Raw genomic sequence first — 26,251 nt, 5'->3', positions numbered from 1 at the left:
AAAGCTGAAAATTGGGCAGGAAGGGGGTTTAAGTGCCCAGTAAGCAAGTGGTTAAAAGACAGAAAGTGAAGGGAAGTCTCCTCAGTGGGATGCAGGTGGCAAGAAAAACCCTTCCCTTCGTTATATGAAACAAGAAGGCGTTGCTTGCGCGCAAAGTAAACGCCCATTATCTGAAATGCCGTCTGCGTCCTCGGCTTCTCTTTCCGCATTTCCTCCTCCTCTTTGCTTCATCATTGCGCTGACCCTCCTGAGACTACGGTTTAACCCCTTCCTATATCCCAGAAGTACCACCAGAGGGCGCTGGCACTGAGGAGAAGGCCATTGGATCGGTAGTAGTAGGCGGTGCGGTTTGGTAGACGACTACAGTCTGCAAAACAAACAATAAAAGGTATTAATAGTGAATGGCTTGAAATAAAAATGTATAAAATAATCCGATAATAGTATAAAAGATCAGCACATGCGTTTATCTGGGAACACGACGATGAAGGAGGTCCTTATACTGCAGGGCCAAAAGTTCCCCTGACCAGCCTGCCTACATTGGGGCTTTCTGCACATCCCATCCCAAAGCCAGAAGCCCCGTTCACTCCTCGGGATCGGCGTTCTCAGATGATTTAGTAATTTTTTTTGTGCGTTTGTACGTGAATTTTCCAGGCTTGAGTGTTTTTGTTTTTAGCCAATGAAAAGCTAGAGGAGGAGGGGCAAGAAACATCACAAAAAAAAAAATATATATATATATATTTTTTTTAGCCTTTTTTTTTTATTTTTAGGGTGGACCTCCACTTTAAGAAGCTTATCTACCTTATACGCTTCAACACCCAGGGGATTTGGCTGCCCGATGACCGGCGCCACGAGAGGGAGAGCCACACTACCCAGCGCCACCAGAGGGAGAGCCACACTACCCAGAGCCACCAGAGGGAGAGCCACACTACCCAGAGCCACCAGAGGGAGAGCCACACTACCCAGAGCCACCAGAGGGAGAGCCACATTACCCAGAGCCACCAGAGGTAGAGCCACACTACCCAGAGCCACCAGAGGGAGAGCCACACTACCCAGAGCCACCAGAGGGAGAGCCACACTACCCAGAGCCAACAGAGGGAGAGCCACACTACCCAGCACCACCAGAGAAAGAGTCACACTACCCAGAGCCACCAGAGGGAGAGCCACACTACCCAGAGCCACCAGAGGGAGAGCCACACTACCCAGCGCCACCAGAGGGAGAGCCACACTACCCAGAGCCACCAGAGGGAGAGCCACACTACCCAGAGCCACCAGAGGGAGAGCCACACTACCCAACACCACCAGAGAGAGAGACACACTACCCAGAGCCACCAGAGGGAGAGCCACACTACCCAGAGCCACCAGAGGGAGAGCCACCAGAGGGAGAGCCACACTACTCAGAGCCACCAGAGGGAGAGCCACACTACCCAGCACCACCAGAGGGAGAGCCACACTACCCAGAGCCACCAGAGGGAGAGCCACACTACCCAGAGCCACCAGAGGGAGAGCCACACTACCCAGAGCCACCAGAGGGAGAGCCACCAGAGGGAGAACCACACTACCCAGAGCCACCAGAGGGAGAGCCACACTACCCAGCGCCACCAGAGGGAGAGCCACACTACCCAGAGCCAACAGAGGGAGAGCCACACTACCCAGAGCCACCAGAGGGAGAGCCACATTACCCAGCGCCAGAGTGAGTGATCGTCCAGCTGGAGGGACCATTGCTGTAGTTTCGCTGGATCTGGCAAGAGGGCCTGTCGGCCATTATCCATTACTTATCTCAGGGACTGTACTATGTCTGCAGTCTCTGACCACGATAATGTGATAATGACATTGTTGAAAAGGGGCGGCGCATGGGTGACCCTAAAATTATGCCCCCCCCCCCTAAAAAAAGTACTGCAGATGCCCATGTGAGCAGGTAAGAAAGTTGTGGCAGAACAGAGAACCCACCATCACCAGCTGCTCCTGTGGTTAACCTCCCATCCAAGAGAAGAAAAAGAGCGGAGGGCGCACCGACCTCGTGTGATACTGATAAAAAATATTTATTCAAATAATAAAATCAATGGTTATACTCACACATTAGGAGTTAAAAACAGGCTTTAAAAATGAATACAGCAGGTATCCAGCATCGTCAGTGGAACATGAGTAATCGTTTGGACCAATCAGTAGAAGTAAAATCTGACGCGTTTCGGGGGCGTACCCCTTTCCTCAGAGCTGACGTGGTCTGCAGTGCACTGCAGACCACGTCAGCTCTGAGGAAAGGGGTACGCCCCCGAAACGCGTCAGATTTTACTTCTACTGATTGGTCCAAACGATTACTCATGTTCCACTGACGATGCTGGATACCTGCTGTATTCATTTTTAAAGCCTGTTTTTAACTCCTAATGTGTGAGTATAACCATTGATTTTATTATTTGAATAAATATTTTTTATCAGTATCACACGAGGTCGGTGCGCCCTCCGCTCTTTTTCTTCTCTTTTATAGTTTTATGAATACCCACGATTCTGAGGAGGGCTGCAAGACTCTAGATGATAACTTTTAATCGAACTGCACCACTGCATAGCATTTCCTTTTAAAATATCAGAGCGCAGGAGACTTGTTCTTGTATATAACCTCCCATCCATCCATCCCAAAACTACAAACAATAAGACCTGGGCGTGGCGGAGATCTGATGCCGACCCAACAGCCCACTTACCACTTCCTGGAAGGACGCTCTACAGACCGATTTGCATGCGAACGCAGAGGAGGATATGGCGATGGAGAACATCAGGACAACAAAGAAAAACTGCATGGCTAAAATCCCGGTCACGAAATCCTGAAATAGGAAAAACAGAGGAGAATCTCCCATTAGTGACCATGGAAGAGTGCGGAGATTCAGAACCCAACATTACCTATCACTTCAATGGGCCAAGGTTCCCCTCCCCCACTGCATCTAATATATATAGCCAGATTCAGAAAGAGTTAAGCCGGCGTATCAGTAGATACGCCGACGTAACTCTCAATCTACGCCGTCCTAAATTTAAGCGTATTCTGGAAACCAGATACGCTTAAATTAGGCTAAGATACGCCGTCGTATCTTAGGGTGCAATATTTACGCTGGCCGCTAGGTGGCGCTTCCGTTGAGTTCGGCGTAGAATATGCAAATGCCTAGATACGCCGATTCAGAAACGTACATGCGCCTGTATGGCTTTTTCCGGCGTAAAGATAGTCGAACAAATAGCTGGCCTAGTCAATGTTAAGTATGGCCGGCGTTCCCGCGTCAAAATGTTTACGTCGTTTGCGTAAGTCGTCCGTGAATGGGGCTGGACGCAATTTACGTTTACGTCGAAAACCAATACGTCCTTGCGGCGTACTTTGGAGCAATGCACACTGGGATATGTACACGGACGGCGAATGCGTCAATCACGTCGGGTCACCACCCATTTACAAAAAACACGCCCCCCTCATACTCATTTGAATTAGGCGCGCTTACGCCGGCCCCATTTACGCTACGCCGCCGTAACTTAGGAGGCAAGTGCTTTGTGAATACAGCACTTGCCTCTCTGATTTACGGCGGCGTATCGTAAATACCATACGCTAAGCCGCCGTAAAAATGCGCCTGGCTACCTGAATCTAGCTATAGACTTGGGCCCAGAATCACAAAGCACTTACGCCGACGTATCTCGAGATACGCCGCGTAAGTGTAACTATGCGCCGTCGTATCTGTGCACCGTGCCCACAGAACTGGATACGCCTGAAAATAGGCTTCTTCCGACCGACGTAACTTTCCTACGTCGGCGTATAGTGGGCTCATATTTACGCATATTTACGCTGGCCTCCTCATTGCACATATGCAAATGAGGGAAACGTAGTTGTGCCCCGCGCATAATATACGCGGTTTGCGTAAGGCTTACGTCCGGCGTATAGTTATTCCCCATCTATGAGGAGCAACTCATGCAAAGGTATGGACCAGGGAACAGCCGTCGCATTGTACGTTGTTTACGTAGTAGGACGTGAATAGGGCTGGGCGTAGGTTACGTTCACGTCGTAGGCAGTGATTTGACTTATCTTAGGGAGTAGTTTCGACGTGATTCTGCGCATGCGCACTGGGTTGCGTCCACGGGATGGCGCATGCGCCGTACGTTATTCGTATGTTTATGACGCTCAGTACATCCTTTACATGGGGTCACGCCTCATTAGCAAGGCTCACGCCCACTTCCACCTACGCTGGCTTACGCCGAGGAAACCCAGCGTAGATTTGGGGGGCGAGTGCTTTGTGAATACTGTGCTTGGCGCTCTGCGCAACGCCGGCGTAGCCTAAAAAAGATACGCTACGCCCGCATAAATATGCGCCAATGTACCTAGTGGAGGGGGGTCTGGACTGAGGGAGGGGAGTCTATACTTAGTGGAGGGGGGTCTGTACTGAGGGAGGAGGGGTCTATACTTAGTGGAGGGGGGTCTGTACTGAGAGAGGAGGGGTCTATACTTAGTGGAAGGGGGTCTGTACTGAGGGATGCAGGGGTCTATATACCTAGTGGAGGGGGGTCTTGACTGAGGGAGGGGAGTCTATACTTAGTGGAAGGGGGTCTGTACTGAGGGATGCAGGGGTCTATACTTAGTGGAGGGGGGTCTGGACTGAAGGGGGGGGGGTCTATACTTAGTGTAGGGGGTCTGTACTGAGGGATGGGGGGTCTATACTTAGTGGAGAGGGGGGGTCTGGAGGGAGGGGGGCCTGTGCCTAGTGGAGAGGGAAGGTCTGGACTGAAGGAGGGGGGTCTACTCCTAGTGGAGAGGGGGGTCTGTACTGAGGGAGGGGGAGTCTGGACGGAGGTCTATACTTAGTGGAGAAGGGGGGGGGGGTCTGTACCTAGTGGCACTAAAGGGGGGGGGGTCTGGACTGAGGGAGGGGGATCTACTCTTAGTGGAGAGGGGGGCTGTACTGAGGGGGGGACTATACTTGGTGGAGGGGGGGGGGGGGTGACACCATGTTTTTCCGCACCAGGTGACACCAACCCTAGTGACGCCACTGCAAACAAGCATATAAAGTGTAAACTAAGTGTAAGAAGTTATGCTTCTCACCTAATCAGTAGAAATAATTATCACATAATATCATCATATAAATGTAAAAAATTGAAACAATGCCCCCCCCCCCCCAGTGATCCTGGAGTTAGAGATCTCCTTTAGCACAATTCACCCCTCCCCCCCAGTGATCCTGGAGTCAGAGATCTTCTTTAATACAATGCCCCCCCTCCCCCCCCAGTGATCCTGGAGTCAGAGATCTCCTTTATACCAATACGCCCCCCCTCCCCCCGGCCCCCCAGTGATCCTGGAGTCAGAGATCCCCTTTAATACAATGCCCCCCCCCAGTGATCCTGGAGTCAGAGATCCCCTTTAATACAATGCCCCCCCCCAGTGATCCTGGAGTCAGAGATCCCCTTTAATACAATGCCCCCCCCCCAGTGATCCTGGAGTCAGAGATCCCCTTTAATACAATGCCCCCCCCCCCAGTGATCCTGGAGTCAGAGATCCCCTTTAATACAATGCCGCCCCCCCCCCAGTGATCCTGGAGTCAGAGATCCCCTTTAATACAATATCACCCCCCCCCCAGTGATCCTGGAGTCAGAGATCCCCTTTAATACAATGCCGCCCCCCCCCCCCCAGTGATCCTGGAGTCAGAGATCCCCTTTAATACAATGTCAACCCCCCCCCCCCCCCAGTGATCCTGGAGTCAGAGATCCCCTTTAATACAATGCCCCCCCCCCCCCCCCAGTGATCCTGGAGTCAGAGATCCCCTTTAATACAATATCACCCCCCCCCCAGTGATCCTGGAGTCAGAGATCCCCTTTAATACAATAAAGCCCCCCCCCCCCCAGTGATCCTGGAGTCAGAGATCCCCTTTAATACAATGTCAACCCCCCCCCCCCCAGTGATCCTGGAGTCAGAGATCCCCTTTAATACAATGTCAACCCCCCCTCCCCCCCAGTGATCCTGGAGTCAGAGATCCCCTTTAATACAATGCCCCCCCCCCCCCCAGTGATCCTGGAGTCAGAGATCCCCTTTAATACAATGCCGCCCCCCCCCCCCCAGTGATCCTGGAGTCAGAGATCCCCTTTAATACAATATCACCCCCCCCCCCAGTGATCCTGGAGTCAGAGATCCCCTTTAATACAATAAAGCCCCCCCCCCCCCCAGTGATCCTGGAGTCAGAGATCCCCTTTAATACAATGTCAACCCCCCCCCCCCAGTGATCCTGGAGTCAGAGATCCCCTTTAATACAATGTCAACCCCCCCTCCCCCCCAGTGATCCTGGAGTCAGAGATCCCCTTTAATACAATGCCCCCCCCCCCCAGTGATCCTGGAGTCAGAGATCCCCTTTAATACAATGTCACCCCTCCCCCCCCAGTGATCCTGGAGTCAGAGATCCCCTTTAATACAATGCCCCCCCAGTATAGAAGGTTTTATATCTTACACTGGCGACAAAGCGGCCCTGGCATGTCTCCCGCGCGTTGTAAAGACAGAACTCGTTGTATAGGAAACTAGAGGGAATAAAATTGATGGCAAAGAGTATAATGGAGACTCCGGCAAAGACTGAGGCGATCGTGTTCATCACCAGACTGGACTTCACCTGCAACGATATCACAGAAAACCCATCACTGCCTCATAGACCAAAGGCTCCGCCCTCCCCAGAGAGGAGATTTCCTTCCACTTCCTGTTCTGTCACCTGGACAGGAAGTGAGAGATAATCGTCTCATGTGGGCGACAATAAACTCCTGACAGAGGTTCTAGACATTCCTCACTATACAGGATGATGTGTGTTATTAGGTGGATTTCCTCTCACTTCCCCCTCTGTGACACCATGCACATAGACAGGACGCTGGGAGATCTCCCCTCACTTCCTGTTCTGTGACACCATGTACATAGACAGGACGCTGGGAGATCTCCCCTCACTTCCTGTTCTGTGACACCATGTACATAGACAGGACACTGGGAGATCTCCCCTCACTTCCTGTTCTGTGACACCATGTACATAGACAGGACGCTAAGAGATCTCCCCTCACTTCCTGTTCTGTGACACCATGTACATAGACAGGACGCTAAGAGATCTCCCCTCACTTCCTGTTCTGTGACACCATGTACATAGACAGGACGCTGGGAGATCTCCCCTCACTTCCTGTTCTGTGACACCATGTACATAGACAGGACGCTGGGAGATCTCCCCTCACTTCCTGTTCTGTGACACCATGTACATAGACAGGACGCTAGGAGATCTCCCCTCACTTCCTGTTCTGTGACACCATGTACATAGATAGGACGCTGGGAGATCCCCCCTCACTTCCTGTTCTGTGACACAATGCACATAGACAGGACGCTGGGAGATCTCCCCTCACTTCCTGTTCTGTGACACCATGCACATAGACAGGACGATGGGAGATCTCCCCTCACTTCCTGTTCTGTGACACCATGTACATAGACAGGACGCTGGGAGATCTCCCCTCACTTCCTGTTCTGTGACACCATGTACATAGAAGAGAAGCTGGGAGATCTCCCCTCACTTCCTGTTCTGTGACACCATGTACATAGAAGAGAAGCTGGGAGATCTCCCCTCACTTCCTGTTCTGTGACACCATGTACATAGACAAGAAACTGGGAGATCTCCCCTCACTTCCTGTTCTGTGACACCATGTACATAGACAGGACACTGGGAGATCTCCCCTCACTTCCTGTTCTGTGACACCATGTACATAGACAGGACGCTGGGAGATCTCCCCTCACTTCCTGTTCTGTGACACCATGTACATAGACAGGACGCTGGGAGATCTCCCCTCACTTCCTGTTCTGTGACACCATGTACATAGACAGGACGCTGGGAGATCTCCCCTCACTTCCTGTTCTGTGACACCATGTACATAGACAGGACGCTGGGAGATCTCCCCTCACTTCATGTTCTGTGACACCATGTACATAGACAGGACGCTAGGAGATCTCCCCTCACTTCCTGTTCTGTGACACCATGTACATAGATAGGACGCTGGGAGATCCCCCCTCACTTCCTGTTCTGTGACACAATGCACATAGACAGGACGCTGGGAGATCTCCCCTCACTTCCTGTTCTGTGACACCATGTACATAGACAGGACGCTGGGAGATCTCCCCTCACTTCCTGTTCTGTGACACCATGTACATAGAAGAGAAGCTGGGAGATCTCCCCTCACTTCCTGTTCTGTGACACCATGTACATAGAAGAGAAGCTGGGAGATCTCCCCTCACTTCCTGTTCTGTGACACCATGTACATAGACAGGACGCTGGGAGATCTCCCCTCACTTCCTGTTCTGTGACACCATGTACATAGAAGAGAAGCTGGGAGATCTCCCCTCACTTCCTGTTCTGTGACACCATGTACATAGACAAGAAACTGGGAGATCTCCCCTCACTTCCTGTTCTGTGACACCATGTACATAGACATGACACTGGGAGATCTCCCCTCACTTCCTGTTCTGTGACACCATGTACATAGACAGGACGCTGGGAGATCTCCCCTCACTTCCTGTTCTGTGACACCATGTACATAGACAGGACGCTCTGAGATCTCCCCTCACTTCCTGTTCTGTGACACCATGTACATAGACAGGACGCTGGGAGATCTCCCCTCACTTCTTGTTCTGTGACACCATGTACATAGACAGGACGCTGGGAGATCTCCCCTCACTTCCTGTTCTGTGACACTATGTACATAGACAGGACGCTGGGAGATCTCCCCTCACTTCCTGTTCTGTGACACCATGTACATAGACAGGACGCTGGGAGATCTCCCCTCACTTCCTGTTCTGTGACACCATGTACATAGACAGGACGCTGGGAGATCTCCCCTCACTTCCTGTTCTGTGACACCATGTACATAGACAGGACGCTGGGAGATCTCCCCTCACTTCCTGTTCTGTGACACCATGTACATAGACAGGACGATGGGAGATCTCCCCTCACTTCCTGTTCTGTGACACCATGCACATAGACAGGACGATGGGAGATCTCCCCTCACTTCCTGTTCTGTGACACCATGCACATAGACAGGACGCTGGGAGAACTCCCCTCACTTCCTGTTCTGTGACACCATGCACATAGACAGGACGCTGAGAGATCTCCCCTCACTTCCTGTTCTGTGACACCATGCACATAGAAGAGAAGCTGGGAGATCTCCCCTCACTTCCTGTTCTGTGACACCATGTACATAGAAAGGACGCTGGGAGATCTCCCATCACTTCCTGTTCTGTGACACCATGCACATAGACAGGACGCTGGGAGATCTCCCCTCACTTCCTGTTCTGTGACACTATGTACATAGACAGGACGCTGGGAGATCTCCCATCACTTCCTGTTCTGTGACACTATGCACATAGACAGGACGCTGGGAGATCTCCCCTCACTTCCTGTTCTGTGACACCATGTACATAGACAGGACACTGGGAGATCTCCCCTCACTTCCTGTTCTGTGACACCATGTACATAGACAGGACGCTGGGAGATCTCCCCTCACTTCCTGTTCTGTGACACCATGTACATAGACAGGACGCTGGGAGATCTCCCCTCACTTCCTGTTCTGTGACACCATGTACATAGACAGGACGCTGGGAGATCTGCCCTCACTTCCTGTTCTGTGACACTATGCATATAGACAGGACGCTGGGAGATCCCCCCTCACTTCCTGTTCTGTGACACCATGTACATAGACAGGACGCTGGGAGATCTCCCCTCACTTCCTGTTCTGTGACACCATGCACATAGACAGGACGCTGGGAGATCTCCCATCACTTCCTGTTCTGTGACACTATGCACATAGACAGGACGCTGGGAGATCTCCCATCACTTCCTGTTCTGTGACACCATGCACATAGACAGGACGCTGGGAGATCTCCCCTCACTTCCTGTTCTGACACTTTGTACATAGACAGGACGCTGGGAGATCTGCCCTCACTTCGTGTTCTGTGACACCATGTACATAGACAGGACGCTGGGAGATGTGCCCTCACTTCCTGTTCTGTGACACCATGTACATAGACAGGACGCTGGGAGATGTGCCCTCACTTCCTGTTCTGTGACACCATGTACATAGACAGGACGCTGGGAGATCTCCCCTCACTTCCTGTTCTGTGACACCATGTACATAGACAGGACGCTGGGAGATGTGCCCTCACTTCCTGTTCTGTGACACCATGTACATAGACAGGACACTGGGAGATCTCCCCTCACTTCCTGTTCTGTGACACCATGTACATAGACAGGACGCTGGGAGATCTCCCCTCACTTCCTGTTCTGTGACACCATGTACATAGACAGGACGCTGGGAGATCTCCCCTCACTTCCTGTTCTGTGACACCATGTACATAGACAGGACGCTGGGAGATCTGCCCTCACTTCCTGTTCTGTGACACTATGCATATAGACAGGACGCTGGGAGATCCCCCCTCACTTCCTGTTCTGTGACACCATGTACATAGACAGGACGCTGGGAGATCTCCCCTCACTTCCTGTTCTGTGACACCATGCACATAGACAGGACGCTGGGAGATCTCCCATCACTTCCTGTTCTGTGACACTATGCACATAGACAGGACGCTGGGAGATCTCCCATCACTTCCTGTTCTGTGACACCATGCACATAGACAGGACGCTGGGAGATCTCCCCTCACTTCCTGTTCTGACACTTTGTACATAGACAGGACGCTGGGAGATCTGCCCTCACTTCGTGTTCTGTGACACCATGTACATAGACAGGACGCTGGGAGATGTGCCCTCACTTCCTGTTCTGTGACACCATGTACATAGACAGGACGCTGGGAGATGTGCCCTCACTTCCTGTTCTGTGACACCATGTACATAGACAGGACGCTGGGAGATCTCCCCTCACTTCCTGTTCTGTGACACCATGTACATAGACAGGACGCTGGGAGATGTGCCCTCACTTCCTGTTCTGTGACACCATGTACATAGACAGGACGCTCGGAGATGTCCTGGGTGCTCTGGGGATCCTTTGTCTTGTATGAAATGGTTATGTGTACCCTGCATGGCAATGTGTACAGATTGCTTTTCATAGGCTTTGTACAGGCTCTTACCTTCCCCACAGTGGGCTTCGCTGCAGCAGAAACTGTCACCGACCCGGATGCGATATACTAGAAGAGGAAAAAACAAATCAGGAATTCTTCTCCGGCAGATGGACACAAATCACACTTCACATCACATTGCTCAGGGATTGTTATGATCACATGACCTCTCACTGGTCTGGGATTGTTCTGATCACATGACTTCCCATTGGTCTGGGATTATTCTGATCACGTGACCTCTCACTGGTCTGGGATTGCTCTGATCACACTTCACACCACATTGCTCAGGGATTGTTATGATCACATGACCTCTCACTGGTCTGGGATTGCTCTGATCACGTGACCTCTCACTGGTCTGGGATGGTTCTGATCACATGACTTCTCATTGGTCTGGGATGGTTCTGATCACATGACTTCTCATTGGTCTGGGATTGCTCTGATCACATGACCTCTCACTGGTCTGGGATTGCTCTGATCACATGACCTCTCACTGGTCTGGGATTGTTCTGATCACATGACTTCCCATTGGTCTGGGATTGTTCTGATCACATGACTTCCCATTGGTCTGGGATTGTTCTGATCACATGACCTCTCACTGGTCTGGGATTGCTCTGATCACATGACCTCTCACTGGTCTGGGAGTCAGGGCCGTTTTTAATGTTGATTGGACCCTGGGCAAAAAAAATCTTGCCCCCCCCCCATGCAATTTTGCTCTCCACCTGCTCTGAGACATACAATAAATATCAGCTAGACTTAAAATCAGTTTACTGTATCAGATCAGGCAGTGATTGCGATTGGTTGCCAGAGGTTACAGCATATCATTACCACTTACTGACTGGTTGCTAGAGGTTACAGCACACATTACGCCTCACTGATTATTTGCTAGAGGTTACAGCACATGATTTCTTGTTGGTTGGTCACTAGAGATTACTGTACAGTAATACTGCTCACTGGTGGGCTGTTAGAGGTTACAGCACACATTACGGCTCACTGATTGGTTGCTAGAGGTTACAGCACACATTACGGCTCACTGATTGGTTGCTAGAGGTTACAGCACACATTACGGCTCACTGATTGGTTGCTAGAGGTTACAGCACACATTACGGCTCACTGATTGGTTGCTAGAGGTTACAGCACACATTACGGCTCACTGATTGGTTGCTAGAGGTTACAGCACATGATTTCTTCTTGTTGATTGGATGCTAGAGATTACTGTATGCTTTACATATGAATGGCGGTTATTTACGTGTAAACACAGGGGGCTAGATTCAGATAGGTTAGCGGATCTTTAGATCTGATTTACGATCCGCTGGCGCAAGTTTTTGAGGCAAGTGCTGTATTCAAAAAAGCACTTGCCTCTAAAGTTGCGGCGGCGGGAAATTCAAATTCCGCGGCTAGGGGGCGTGTAGAATTTAAATCAGGCGCGTCCCCGCGCTGAACGAACTGCGCATGCGCCGTCCCCTAAATTTCCCAGCGTGCATTGCTCCAAATTACGTCGCTAGGACGTCATTGGTTTCGGCGTGAACGTAAATTACGGCCATCCGTATTCGCGAACGACTTATGCAAACGACGTAAAAAATTAAAAATTAGACCCGGGAACGACGGCCATACTTAACATAGGATACGCCGCATATAGCAGGGGTAACTATACGCCGGAAAAAGCCGAACGCAAGTGACGTAAAAAAAAAACCGACGGGCGGGCGTTTGTTTCTGAATCGGCGTAACTCCTCATTTGTATATTCGTTGTGTGTAAAACACGAAACGCCACCTAGCGCCCAGCAGGAGATTGCAGCCTAAGATCCGACGGTGTAAGTCACTTACACCTGGCGGATCTTAGGGAGATCTATGCGGAAACCTGATTCTATGAACCAGGCGCATAGATCCGACCGACGGAATTCAGAGATACGACGGCGTATCAGGAGATAGGCCGTCGTATCTCTATCTGAATCTTCCCCCATGGATGAGCAAGTTTGAGGTGGAGGAACTTGACTGGCCTGTACAGAGTCCTGACCTCAACCCGATTGAACACCTTTAGGATGAAATAGAGTGGAGACTGTGAGCCAGACCTTCTCATCCAACATCAGTGCCTGACCTCACAAATGCTCTTCTGGAAGAATGGACAAACATTCCCATAGACACACCCCTAAACCTTGTGGACGGCCTTCCCAGAAGACTTGAAGCTGTTATAGCTGCGAAGGGCGGGGCCAACTCAATATTGAACCCTCCGGACTAAGACTGGGATGCCATTAACCACTTAAGGACCGCCTCCTGCACATATACGTCGGCAGAATGGCACAGCTGGGCACAGGCACGTACAGGTACGTTGCCTTTAAGAGCCTAGCCGTGGGTGGCGCGCACGCGACCCGGTCCAAAGCTCCGTGACCGTGGCCCCGGGACCCGCGCACCCGAACGCTGTCGGTGTCCCGTGATCGGTCACCGGAGCTGAAGAACGGGGAGGGGTGTGTGTAAACACAGCTTCCCCGTTCTTCACAGTCGCAGTAGCATTATTCGTCTGTTCCCTGATATAGGGAAAGACGATCAATGACGTCACACGTCCAGCCCCCGCCCCCCTACAGTTAGAAACACATATGAGGTCACACTTAACCCCATTCAGCGCCCCCTGTGGTTAACTCCTAAACTGCAATTGTCATTTTCACAATCAATGCATTTTTATAGCACTTTTTTCTGTGAAAATGACGATGGTCCCAAAAATGTGCCAAAATTGTCCGAAGTGTCCGCCATAATGCCGCAGTCACGAAAAAAATCGATGATCGTCACCATTAGTAGTACAAAAAAAAAATTATTAATAAAAATGCCATAAAAACTATCCCCTATTTTGTAAACGCTATAAATTTTGCGCAAACCAACCGATAAACGCTTATTGCGATTTTTTTTACCAAAAATATGTAGAAGAATACGTATCGGCCTAAACTGAGGGAAAAAAAATGTTTTTTTATATCTTTTTTGGGGGATATTTATTATAGCAAAAAGTAAAAAATATTGTTTTTTTTTTTCAAAAGTGTGGCTCTATTTTTGTTTATAGCGCAAAAAATAGAAACCGCAGAGGTGATCAAATACCACCAAAAGAAAGCTCTATTTGTGGGGGGAAAAAAAGGATGCCAATTTTGTTTGAGAGCCACGTCGCACGACCGCGCAATTGTCAGTTAAAGCGACGCAGTGCTGAATCTCAAAAAGGGGCAAGGTCCTTAACCTGCATATTGGTCCGGGTTTTAAGTGGTTAAAAATTTCATGTGCGGGTAGGTAGGCAGGTGTCCCAATACTTTTGGGAATATAGTGTATAAAGTATTAATGTTTTGGGTTGTACTTGTAGGAAGATTGTAAAATGGTAATTAATATCCCTGAGTGTCAGAACACCCCTGGGCTCCTGAAGAAGCTTTGCCGCAAAACGCGTTCAACGGGACCACTCCCACCATATGGTCTGTGTTCAGGATGGTGATCTCATATTGACCCAATGAGGTTCTAGTCAGTGGCGGTTCGTCCATAGAGGGCGCTGGAGCGCCGCCCCCTCTGGCTCTCGCCCGCCACTGAGTCTAATAACATACATACATTGCATGAATGTATGTTATTGTTGCCGCTGCCGCTGGTCTATTCAGATGGCCGGACCTAGAGCGCCGACCACCTGAATAACGGCAGCTGGTTGGCTGTGCGGAAGTGCCTATCAGAGCCAGCGGCTTTCTGAGTACAGCCCTCGGCGCCCGGATGTCTTATCCTCGGAACGTACGGGGGGTGCGTCCCTTAGATAAGACTGACGACCGTCTCAGCCAATCAGGTTCCCCGATTCTGGTTATCGGTAACCTGATTGGCTGAAGCGTCACCAAGGCGGGAGAAGACATCGAGAGACGTGGAAGGAGTAAGGTAAGTGCATTTTACAGGGCACAGCGGCGACAAAGGGCACAGTGGCATCAATGGGTACAGTGGTGACAATGGGCACAGTGGCATCAATGGGCACAGTGGTGACAAAGGGCACAGTGGCAACAATTAAAGGGCACAGTGGCAACAATGGGCACAGTGGCGACAATTAAAGGGCACAGTGGTGACAATGGGCACAGTGGCGACAATTAAAGGGCACAGTGACATGCACAGTGGCAACAATGGCCACAGTGGCGACAATTAAAGGGCGCAGTGGTGACAATTGGCACAGTGGCGACAATTGGCACAGTGGCGACAATTGAGGGGCACAGTGGCTGTGTTTGATGGCATGGCACAGTGGTGACAATTGATGGCACAGTGGCTGTGTTTGGTGGCATGGAATAGTGGCTGCGTTTGATGGCATGGCACAGTGACTGCGTCTGATGGCATGGCACAGTGGTGACAATTGATGGTACAGTGGCTGAGTTTGATGGCATGGCACAGTGACTGCGTTTGATGGCATGGCACAGTGACTGCGTCTGATGGCATGGCACAGTGGTGACAATTGATGGTACAGTGGCTGTGTTTGATGGCATGGCACAGTGGTGACAATTGATGGCACAGTGGCTGTGTTTGATGGCATGGCACAGTGGCTGAGTTTGATGGCATGGCACAGTGACTGCGTCTGATGGCATGGCACAGTGGTGACAATTGATGGTACAGTGGCTGAGTTTGATGGCATGGCACAGTGACTGCGTTTGATGGCATGGCACAGTGACTGCGTCTGATGGCATGGCACAGTGGTGACAATTGATGGTACAGTGGCTGTGTTTGATGGCATGGCACAGTGGCGACAATTGAGGGGCACAGTGGCTGTGTTTGATGGCATGGCACAGTGGTGACAATTGATGGCACAGTGGCTGTGTTTGATGGCATGGCACAGTGGCTGAGTTTGATGGCATGGCACAGTGACTGCGTTTGATGGCATGGCACAGTGACTGCGTCTGATGGCATGGCACAGTGGTGACAATTGATGGTACAGTGACTGCGTCTGATGGCATGGCACAGTGGTGACAATTGATGGCACAGTGGCTGTGTTTGATGGCATGGCACAGTGGCTGAGTTTGATGGCATGGCACAGTGACTGCGTTTGATGGCATGGCACAGTGACTGCGTCTGATGGCATGGCACAGTGGTGACAATTGATGGTACAGTGACTGCGTCTGATGGCATGGCACAGTGGTGACAATTGATGGTACAGTGGCTGCATTTTCGTTTGCGCCCCCCCAATATTTTTGAGCACCAGCCGCCACTGGTTCTGGTAATATGTGAGGTTGGTGTACAGTCCACATTTTCACGTATAAATCTTATGTCTTGGAATCGGCTGGCATTCTACTTTTAGTATTTTGTATCCAAATAAAACCGAGAAGATTTTGTATCTGTCTAATGCTGTGCAATGATTAAGGTGAGGCAGCCTGAAGATCCCAATACTCTACATTCATTATTCCTCATCTTTGTAATACGAAACATTCACTTACCATCATCCCCGACCAGAACATCACGCCGCTGTTCGTCACCGGATCAAAATATCTGGTGTGAATCTTGGAGGTCATAGATATTAAGATCCCGAATACGATAGACACGACTCCTACGAAGATCTGTGTGGCCTGTCACGTGATGGAGAATCAGGGTTAGTACGATGTATTGTGAGATCCAGGAAGACTTGGCCACGCTACATTCACCACAAACAATACAAAAAGCTGCGATTGCCAAATTGGCGCCCAAACTCTGCAGTGCGCCCGCACCTGTAATTGGGCAACGTAGGCCTGACGTGGGCAGTTTGTTTAGTTCCAAATTTGTTTTTTTAACGAATTTCGACAAATTAGTTCTGAAATTTACAAATTTTCGAATTCCGAATTTTCGAAATTCGGAAATGTGAAAATTTTAGATTTTCGGAAATTATAAATTTTGGAAATTCGAAAATTCAGAATTTGAAAATTTAGGAAAATCGGAAAATTCAAAAGTTCGGAAATTCAAATATTCGGAATTAGAAAATTTGAAAAAATAGGAAAATTAGAAAATAGGAAAAACTGAAAATTCAGAATTAGAAAGTGTATTCTGCTCCATTTCTTGGGTGAAAATAACCCAAATCGGTGTATATTATTTAGTCTGTAGGGAAAGTTATAGAGACCACAAGCTAGAGGCCCAAAAACACCAGAACAGTACAAATACCCCCCAAATGACCCCTTTTGGAAAGTAGACAGTCCAAGAGATTTAGTAAGAGCCTCAGGTTCTCCTCTATAGAAGAAGTGGACTTACCTCCAGAGCCTCGTGTTCTCCTCTATGGAGGAAGTGGATTTACCCCCCGATCCTCGGGTTCTCCTCTATAGAAGAAGTGGACTTACCTCCAGAGCCTTGTGTACTCCTCTATAGAGGAAGTGGATTTACCCCCCGATCCTCGGGTTCTCCTCTATAGAAGAAGTGGACTTACCCCCCGATCCTTGGGGTCTCCTATATATAAGTGCAAGTGGACTTACCCCTAGAGCCCCAGGTTCTCCTCTGTAGAAATGGACTTACCCCAGAGCCTTGTGTTCTCCTCTATAGAAGAAGTGGACTTCCCCCCAGAGCCTCGGGTTCTCCTCTATAGAAGTGGACTTCCCCCCAGAGCCTCGGGTTCTCCTCTATAGAAGTGGACTTACCCCCAGAGCCTCGGATTGTCCTCTATAGAAGTGGACCTACTCCCAGAGCCTCAGGTTCTCCTCTATAGAAGAAGAGGACTTACCCCCAGAGCCTTGGTTTCTCCTCTATAGAAGTGAGCCTACCCCCCCCCCCCGAGCCTAGGGTTCTCCTATATAGAAGTGGGCTAACCCCCAGAGCAACAGGTTCTCCTCTATAGAAGAAATGGACTTACCCCCAGAGCCTTGGGTTCTCCTCTATAGAAATGGACTTACCCCAAGGACCTTTGGGTCTTCTTTATAGACGTGAACATACCCCCAGAGCCTCGGGTTCTCCTATGTAGAGGAAGTGAACTTATCCCCAGAGCCTCGGGTTCTCCTATGTAGAGGAAGTGAACTTATCCCCAGAGCCTCGAGTTTTCCTCTATAGAAAAAGTGGACTTACCACCAGAGTCTTATGTTCTCCTCCATAGAAATGGACTTACACCCAGAGCCTCGGGTTCTCCTCTATTGAAGTAGGCTTACCCCTAGAACCTCGGGATTTCCCCTATAGAAGAAGTAAATTTACCACAGGTCCCTTGGGTTCTTCTCTATAGAAGTGGATTTACCCCCAGAGCCTCAGTTTCTCCTCTTATAGAAGTGGACTTATCCCCAGAGCCTCGGGTTGTCCTCTATAGAAGAAGTGGATTTACCCCCAGAGCCTTAGATTCTCCTCTATAAAAGTGGACTTACCCCCAGAGCCTTGTGTTCTCCTCTATAAAAGAAGTAAACTTACCCTCAGAGCATCGTGTTCTCCTTTATAGAAATGGACTCACCCCCAGAGACTAAGATTCTCCTCTATAGAAGAAGTGGACTTACCCCCTGAGCCTCAGGTTCTCCTCTATAGAATTGGATTTACCCCTAAAGCCTTGGGTTCTCCTCTATAGAAGTGGACCTACTCCCAGAGCCTCAGGTTCTCCTTTATAGAAGAAGAGGACTTACCCCCAAAGCCTTGGTTTCTCCTCTATAGAAGTGAACCTACCCCCCGCCCCCCCCCCCAAGCCTAGGGTTCTCCTATATAGAAGTGGGCTAACCCCCAGAGCCTCGGATTGTCCTCTATAGAAGTGGACCTACTCCCAGAGCCTCAGGTTCTCCTCTATAGAAGAAGAAGAGGACTTACCCCCTGAGCCTTGGTTTCTCCTCTATAGAAGTGAACCTACCCCCCGCCCCCCCCCGAGCCTAGGGTTCTCCTATATAGAAGTGGGCTAACCCCCAGAGCATCAGGTTCTCCTCTATAGAATAAATGGACTTACCCCCAGAGCCTCGGGTTCTCCTATATAGAAATGGACTTACCCCAAGGACCTTTGGGTCTTCTTTATAGAAGTGAACCTACCCCCAGAGCCTCCGGTTTTCCTATGTAGAGGAAGTGAACTTATCCCCGGAGCCTCTGGTTTTACTCTATAGAAAAAGTGGACTTACCCCCAGAGTCTTATGTTCTCCTCCATAGAAATGGACTTACACCCAGAGCCTCGGGTTCTCCTCTATAGAAGTAGGCTTACCCCCAGAACCTCGGGATTTCCCCTATAGAAGAAGTAAATTTACCACAGGACCCTTGGGTTCTTCTCTATAAAAGTGGATTTACCCCCAGAGCCTCAGGTTCTCCTCTTATAGAAGTGGACTTATCCCCAGAGCCTCGGGTTGTCCTCTATAGAAGAAGTGGATTTACCCCCAGAGCCTTAGATTCTCCTCTATAAAAGTGGACTTACCCCCAGAGCCTTGTGTACTCATCTATAAAAGAAGTAAACTTACCCTCAGAGCATCGTGTTCTCCTTTATAGAAATGGACTCACCCCCAGAGACTAAGATTCTCCTCTATAGAAGAAGTGGACTTACCCCCTGAGCCTCAGGTTCTCCTCTATAGAATTGGATTTACCCCTAAAGCCTTGGGTTCTCCTCTATAGAAGTGGACCTACTCCCAGAGCCTCAGGTTCTCCTTTATAGAAGAAGAGGACTTACCCCCAAAGCCTTGGTTTCTCCTCTATAGAAGTGAACCTACCCCCCGCCCCCCCGCCCCCCCAAGCCTAGGGTTCTCCTATATAGAAGTGGGCTAACCCCCAGAGCATCAGGTTCTCCTCTATAGAATAAATGGACTTACCCCCAGAGCCTCGGGTTCTCCTATATAGAAATGGACTTACCCCAAGGACCTTTGGGTCTTCGTTATAGAAGTGAACCTACCCCCAGAGCCTCCGGTTTTCCTATGTAGAGGAAGTGAACTTATCCCCGGAGCCTCTGGTTTTACTCTATAGAAAAAGTGGACTTACCCCCAGAGTCTTATGTTCTCCTCCATAGAAATGGACTTACACCCAGAGCCTCGGGTTCTCCTCTATAGAAGTAGACTTACCCCCAGAACCTCGGGATTTCCCCTATAGAAGAAGTAAATTTACCACAGGACCCTTGGGTTCTTCTCTATAAAAGTGGATTTACCCCCAGAGCCTCAGGTTCTCCTCTTATAGAAGTGGACTTATCCCCAGAGACTCGGGTTGTCCTCTATAGAAGAAGTGGATTTACCCCCAGAGCCTTAGATTCTCCTCTATAAAAGTGGACTTACCCCCAGAGCCTTGTGTTCTCCTCTATAGAAGAAGTAAACTTACCCCCAGAGCATCGGGTTCTCCTTTATAGAAATGGACTCACCCCCAGAGACTAAGATTCTCCTCTATAGAAGAAGTGGACTTCGGGTTCTCCTCTATAGAATTGGACTTACCCTAAAGCCTTGGGTTCTCCTTTATAGAATTGGACTTACCCCCAAAGCCTCAGGTTCTCCTTTATAGAATTGGACTTACCCCCAGAGCTTCGGATTCTCCTCTATAGAAGTGGACTTACCCCCAGAGCCTTGGGTTCTCCTTTATAGAATTGGACTTACCCCCAGAGCTTCGGGTTCTCCTCTATAGAAGTAGACTTACCCCCAGAGCTTCGGGTTCTCCTTTATAGAATTGGACTTACCCAGAGAGCCTCTGGTTCTCCTCTATAGAATTGGACTTACCCCCAGAGCCTCGGGTACTCCTTTATAGAATTGGACTTACCCACAGAGCCTCAGGTTCTCCTTTATAGAATTGGACTTACCCCCAGAGCTTCGGGATTTCCTCTATAGAATTGGACTTACCCCCAGAGCTTCGGGATTTCCTCTATAGAATTGGACTTACCCTCAGGTTTTCCTTTATAGAATTGGACTTACCCCCAGAGCCTCAGGTTCTCCTCTATAGAATTGGACTAACCCCCAGAGCCTCAGGTTCTCCTCTATAGAATTGGACTTACCCCCAGAGCCTCAGGTTCTCCTTTATAGAATTGGACTTACCCCCAGAGCCTCAGGTTCTCCTCTATAGAATTGGACTTACCCCCAGAGCCTCGGGATCTCCTTTATAGAATTGGACTTACCCCCAGAGCCTCTGGTTCTCCTTTATAGAATTGGACTTACCCCCAGAGCCTCAGGTTCTCCTTTATAGAATTGGACTTACCCCCAGAGCCTCAGGTTCTCCTTTATAGAATTGGACTTACCCCCAGAGCCTCAGGTTCTCCTCTATAGAAGTGGACTTACCCCCAGAGCTTCGGGTTCTCCTCTATAGAAGTGGACTTACCCCCAGAACTTTGGGTTCTCCTCTATAGAAGTGGACTTACCCCCAGAGCTTCGGGTTCTCCTCTATAGAATTGGACTTACCCTCAGGTTTTCCTTTATAGAATTGGACTTACCCCCAGAGCCTCAGGTTCTCCTCTATAAAATTGGACTTACCCCCAGAGCCTCGGGTTCTCCTTTATAGAAGGTCACAAGGGGTTTCGGGATGGGGGTCATCACCCCTGGGGGAAGCGGTTGGCCCTCCATTATCTGACGAGATTGGACTTGATTGAATGTGACAAAGCTTTCTGCGTCTGGGCTGGTGGTAGACATGACTCTGAAACGGTCACAAGGAGAAGTTCGTTATAAAGTGTAGGGGGGAAATGTCACCACCAAACATTCCCTGTAGGTGAATCTACTGGGGGATCAACATGACAGCGATGAATTCACCTGTAGTGAATGTTTGGTGAACGCCACATTCACAGTCCTCTATGGTGCGGATTATTCCAGAGATGGCGGCCTCACTGCGCTAAGCTGTATCTATTTGTCTGATTTTTAATCATTGATCATTTTCTTTTTGCGATAATAAATATCCCCCAAAAAATCTAAAAAAATACGTTTCCCCCCCCCCTCGGTTTAGGGCGATCTGTATTCTTCTACATATTTTTGGTTAAAAAAAAAAAATCGCAATAAGCGTTTATTGATTGGTTTGCGCAAAAAGTTATAGCGTCTACAAAATAAGGGGGATAGATTTATGGCATTTTTATTAATATTTTTTTTTTTTTTACTAGTAACGGCGGCAGTCAGCGATTTTTATCGTGACTGTGACATTACGGCGGACACATCGGACACTTTTGGTGCTATTTTTGGACCATTCACATTTTATACAGCGAACAGTGCTATAAAAATGCACCGATTTACTGTGAATAGTGGTGGGCACTGATAGGTGACATTGATGAGGAGGCATTGATTAGCAGCACTGATGGGCGGCATTGGTGGGCACTGTTGGGACTGCACTGATAATCAGTATATTTTTTTCCCCTAAATATCTTCCTTTACCTTAGTGCAGTCCTCCACTTACCTCATCCTTCCATTTTGCTTTATTTCTTCTGAGAAATCCTCACTTTCTGTTCTTCTGTCTGTAACTTCACACAGTAATGCAAGGCTTTCTCCCTGGTGTGGAGAAAGCCTCTTGAGGGGGAGGGGCGAGCAGGAGAGTTAGGACACTCTCTACTTTGCAGATAGAGAAAGGAGCAGTGTGTTAGTGAGCGTCCTGACACTCCTGCTCGCCCCCTCCCCCCTCAAGAGGCTTTCTCCACACCAGGGAGCAGTGTTGCCAACCGTCCGTATTTTTATGGACAGTTCGTAAAAATGGGCACTTTTTCCCCTCGTTCGTAAATGTCCGTGGTTGCGGAAATGTGCCAGTAAAAATAGCCGAGATTGGTTTGGCTTGGAACTGCGCATGGAGCTTGGAGGCAGGGGGTGATGGTGGCTGCGGTGGCATGGCAGAGGGGGATGGAGGCAGGGGGCAATGGAGATTGGAGGCAGGGGGTGTTAGTGGCAGGGGGTGATTGGAGGCAGGGGGTGTTGGTGGCACCACAGAGGGGGATGGTGGCACCGCAGAGGGTGGGGGATGGAGACAGGGGTTGTTGGTGGCACCGCAGAGGGGGATGGAGGCAGGGGGTGATGGGAGGCAGGGGGGTGTTAGTGGCACCGCAGAGGGGGATGGTGGCAGCGCAGAGGGGGATGGAGGCAGAGGGTGATGGAGGCAGGGGGCCTGGGGGAGATTAGAGGCGGAGGGAGATTGTGGCACCGCAGAGGTGGGTGAAGGCAGGTGGTGTTGGTGGCAGAGGGGGGTGGAGGCAGGGGGTGTTGGTGGCAGAGGGGGGTGGAGGCAGAGGGGGTTGGTGGTGGCAGAGGGGGGTGGAGGAGGGGGTGTTGGTGGCAGAGGGGGGTGGAGGCAGGGGGTGTTGGTGGCAGAGGGGGGGTGGAGGCGGGGGGTATTGATGGCAGAGGGGGATGGAGGCAGGGAGTGTTGGTGGCAGAGGGGGGTGGAGGCAGGGGGTGTTGGTGGCAGAGGGGGGTGGAGGCGGGGGGTATTGATGGCAGAGGGGGATTGAGGCAGGGAGTGTTGGTGGCAGAGGGGGGTGGAGGCAGGGGGTGTTGGTGGCAGAGGGGGATGGAGGCAGGGGGTGATGGGAGGCAGGGGGGTGTTAGTGGCACCGCAGAGGGGGATGGTGGCAGCGCAGAGGGGGATGGAGGCAGAGGGTGATGGAGGCAGGGGGCCTGGGGGAGATTAGAGGCGGAGGGAGATTGTGGCACCGCAGAGGTGGGTGAAGGCAGGTGGTGTTGGTGGCAGAGGGGGGTGGAGGCAGGGGGTGTTGGTGGCAGAGGGGGGTGGAGGCAGAGGGGGTTGGTGGTGGCAGAGGGGGGTGGAGGAGGGGGTGTTGGTGGCAGAGGGGGGTGGAGGCAGGGGGTGTTGGTGGCAGAGGGGGGTGGAGGCGGGGGGTATTGATGGCAGAGGGGGTTGGAGGCAGGGGGTGTTGGTGGCAGAGGGGGGTGGAGGCAGGGGGTGTTGGTGGCAGAGGGGGATGGAGGCAGGGGGTGATGGGAGGCAGGGGGGTGTTAGTGGCACCGCAGAGGGGGATGGTGGCAGCACAGAGGGGGATGGAGGCAGAGGGTGATGGAGGCAGGGGGCCTGGGGGAGATTAGAGGCGGAGGGAGATTGTGGCACCGCAGAGGTGGGTGAAGGCAGGTGGTGTTGGTGGCAGAGGGGGGTGGAGGCAGGGGGTGTTGGTGGCAGAGGGGGGTGGAGGCAGAGGGGGTTGGTGGTGGCAGAGGGGGGTGGAGGAGGGGGTGTTGGTGGCAGAGGGGGGTGGAGGCAGGGGGTGTTGGTGGCAGAGGGGGGTGGAGGCGGGGGGTATTGATGGCAGAGGGGGATGGAGGCAGGGAGTGTTGGTGGCAGAGGGGGGTGGAGGCAGGGGGTGTTGGTGGCAGAGGGGGGTGGAGGCGGGGGGTATTGATGGCAGAGGGGGATGGAGGCAGGGAGTGTTGGTGGCAGAGGGGGGTGGAGGCAGGGGGTGTTGGTGGCAGAGGGGGGTGGAGGCAGGGGGTGTTGGTGGCAGAGGGGGATGGAGGCAGGGGGTGATGGGAGGCAGGGGGGTGTTAGTGGCACCGCAGAGGGGGATGGTGGCAGCGCAGAGGGGGATGGAGGCAGAGGGTGATGGAGGCAGGGGGCCTGGGGGAGATTAGAGGCGGAGGGAGATTGTGGCACCGCAGAGGTGGGTGAAGGCAGGTGGTGTTGGTGGCAGAGGGGGGTGGAGGCAGGGGGTGTTGGTGGCAGAGGGGGGTGGAGGCAGAGGGGGTTGGTGGTGGCAGAGGGGGGTGGAGGAGGGGGTGGAGGCAGGGGGTGTTGGTGGCAGAGGGGGGTGGAGGCAGGGGGTGTTGGTGGCAGAGGGGGGTGGAGGCGGGGGGTATTGATGGCAGAGGGGGATGGAGGCAGGGAGTGTTGGTGGCAGAGGGGGGTGGAGGCAGGGGGTGTTGGTGGCAGAGGGGGATGGAGGCGGGGGTGTTGGTGGCAGAGGGGGGGTGGAGGCGGGGGGTGTTGGTGGCAGAGGGGGGTGGAGGCAGGGGGTGTTGGTGGCAGAGGGGGGTGGAGGAGGGGTGTTGGTGGCAGAGGGGGGTGGAGGCAGGGGGTGTTGGTGGCAGAGGGGGATGGAGGCAGGGGGTGTTGGTGGCAGAGGGGGGTGGAGGCAGGGGGTGTTGGTGGCAGAGGGGGGTGGAGGCGGGGGGTATTGATGGCAGAGGGGGATGGAGGCAGGGGGTGTTGGTGGCAGAGGGGGGTGGAGGCGGGGGGTATTGATGGCAGAGGGGGATGGAGGCAGGGAGTGTTGGTGGCAGAGGGGGGTGGAGGCAGGGGGTGTTGGTGGCAGAGGGGGGGTGGAGGCAGGGGGTGTTGGTGGCAGAGGGGGATGGAGGCGGGGGGTGTTGGTGGCAGAGGGGGGTGGAGGCGGGGGGTGTTGGTGGCAGAGGGGGGTGGAGGCAGGGGGTGTTGGTGGCAGAGGGGGGTGGAGGAGGGGGAGTTGGTGGCAGAGGGGGGTGGTGGCAGGGGGTGTTGGTGGCAGAGGGGGATGGAGGCAGGGGGTGTTGGTGGCAGAGGGGGGTGGAGGCAGGGGGTGTTGGTGGCAGAGGGGGGTGGAGGCAGGGGGTGTTGATGGCAGAGGGGGATGGAGGCAGGGAGTGTTGGTGGCAGAGGGGGGTGGAGGCAGGGGGTGTTGGTGGCAGAGGGGGGTGGAGGCAGGGGGTGTTGGTGGCAGAGGGGGATGGAGGCGGGGGGTGTGGGGGGAGGGGGGGGTGGAGGCAGGGGGTGTTGGTGGCAGAGGGGGGTGGAGGCGGGGGGTATTGGTGGCAGAGGGGGATGGAGGCAGGGGGGCAGCCTGTTTGTAGCCTAAATACTGAAATTTGCTAAAAATGTAATTTAGTAACTTTTGTGAAATGCCAGGAAAAACGTGGCTGCGCCAGTAAATTTCAATCTGGTAGGTTGGCAACACTGCCAGGGGGAGAGCCTCGCCCCGGGTCACCAGAACCGTGTCCCCGTAGGAAGATTTCCCTTCTATCACTTTTCCGGAGACAACCCAAAATGTGGGACTTTCACTTTCAGAGATAACGGTGAACAGGCAAATAGAAAGAGGAGGAGCCGAGGAGGGGGGGGGGTCTTTCTAACGGGGACAGTAATAAAAACTGACAGGGGTTCTAGTCCCTCTCCACTCCGTCCAACACTAAGAAAAAAGCTTTGCCTTTAGTTTTAGTGTAACGGGCCGAGAGAAGCAGCTGCAGGGGCTAGGAAGACGCTGAGGAAGCGGCAACGCCCGGCGCAGTCCTACGATCGGCGCACACAGCCCCCCCTCCACCATGAGGAATAAACAGGAACGCCGGTACCTGCGCTGTGACTGCGGCTTCCTCAGAGGACCTGGCTCGGGAACGTCCTCAGTCTCTGGCTGTTTACAGAGATAAATACGACGTGCTGGGAGGGAGGGGCTTGGAGGGG

The 26,251-nt window shown here is 51.8% G+C and overlaps 1 protein-coding gene across 1 annotated transcript; it reads right to left on the bottom strand.

Annotated features, from left to right (window-relative positions):
* Positions 1 to 26,251, bottom strand: LOC120946133 (membrane-spanning 4-domains subfamily A member 4D-like). The gene is made up of 7 exons (XM_040360929.1): positions 26,143 to 26,251; positions 21,382 to 21,541; positions 16,483 to 16,611; positions 11,087 to 11,143; positions 6,447 to 6,602; positions 2,694 to 2,813; positions 1 to 367 (listed from the first exon to the last, which is right to left on the bottom strand). The coding sequence occupies exons 2-7, from the start codon at positions 21,535 to 21,537 to the stop codon at positions 272 to 274; spliced, it is 714 nt and encodes a 237-aa protein (XP_040216863.1). The 5' UTR covers positions 21,538 to 21,541; positions 26,143 to 26,251; the 3' UTR covers positions 1 to 271.

This window comes from Rana temporaria, chromosome 7 (genome assembly GCF_905171775.1).
Source record: "Rana temporaria chromosome 7, aRanTem1.1, whole genome shotgun sequence".
Classification (NCBI taxonomy): domain Eukaryota; kingdom Metazoa; phylum Chordata; class Amphibia; order Anura; family Ranidae; genus Rana; species Rana temporaria.
This window is presented reverse-complemented; position numbering and strand designations above follow the sequence as displayed.

What these genes read in the sequence shown, in the direction of transcription:
- LOC120946133 (XM_040360929.1), bottom strand. Translation starts at nt 21,537, where the DNA reads ATGTCTACCACCAGCCCAGACGCAGAAAGCTTTGTCACATTCAATCAA. An exon ending in CGAAGCCCACTGTGGGGAAG is followed by an intron (nt 6,603 to 11,086) that starts GTAAGAGCCTGT and finishes ATATCGTTGCAG; the next exon opens with GTGAAGTCCAGTCTGGTGAT. An exon ending in GAGCGTCCTTCCAGGAAGTG is followed by an intron (nt 368 to 2,693) that starts GTAAGTGGGCTG and finishes TTTGTTTTGCAG; the next exon opens with ACTGTAGTCGTCTACCAAAC.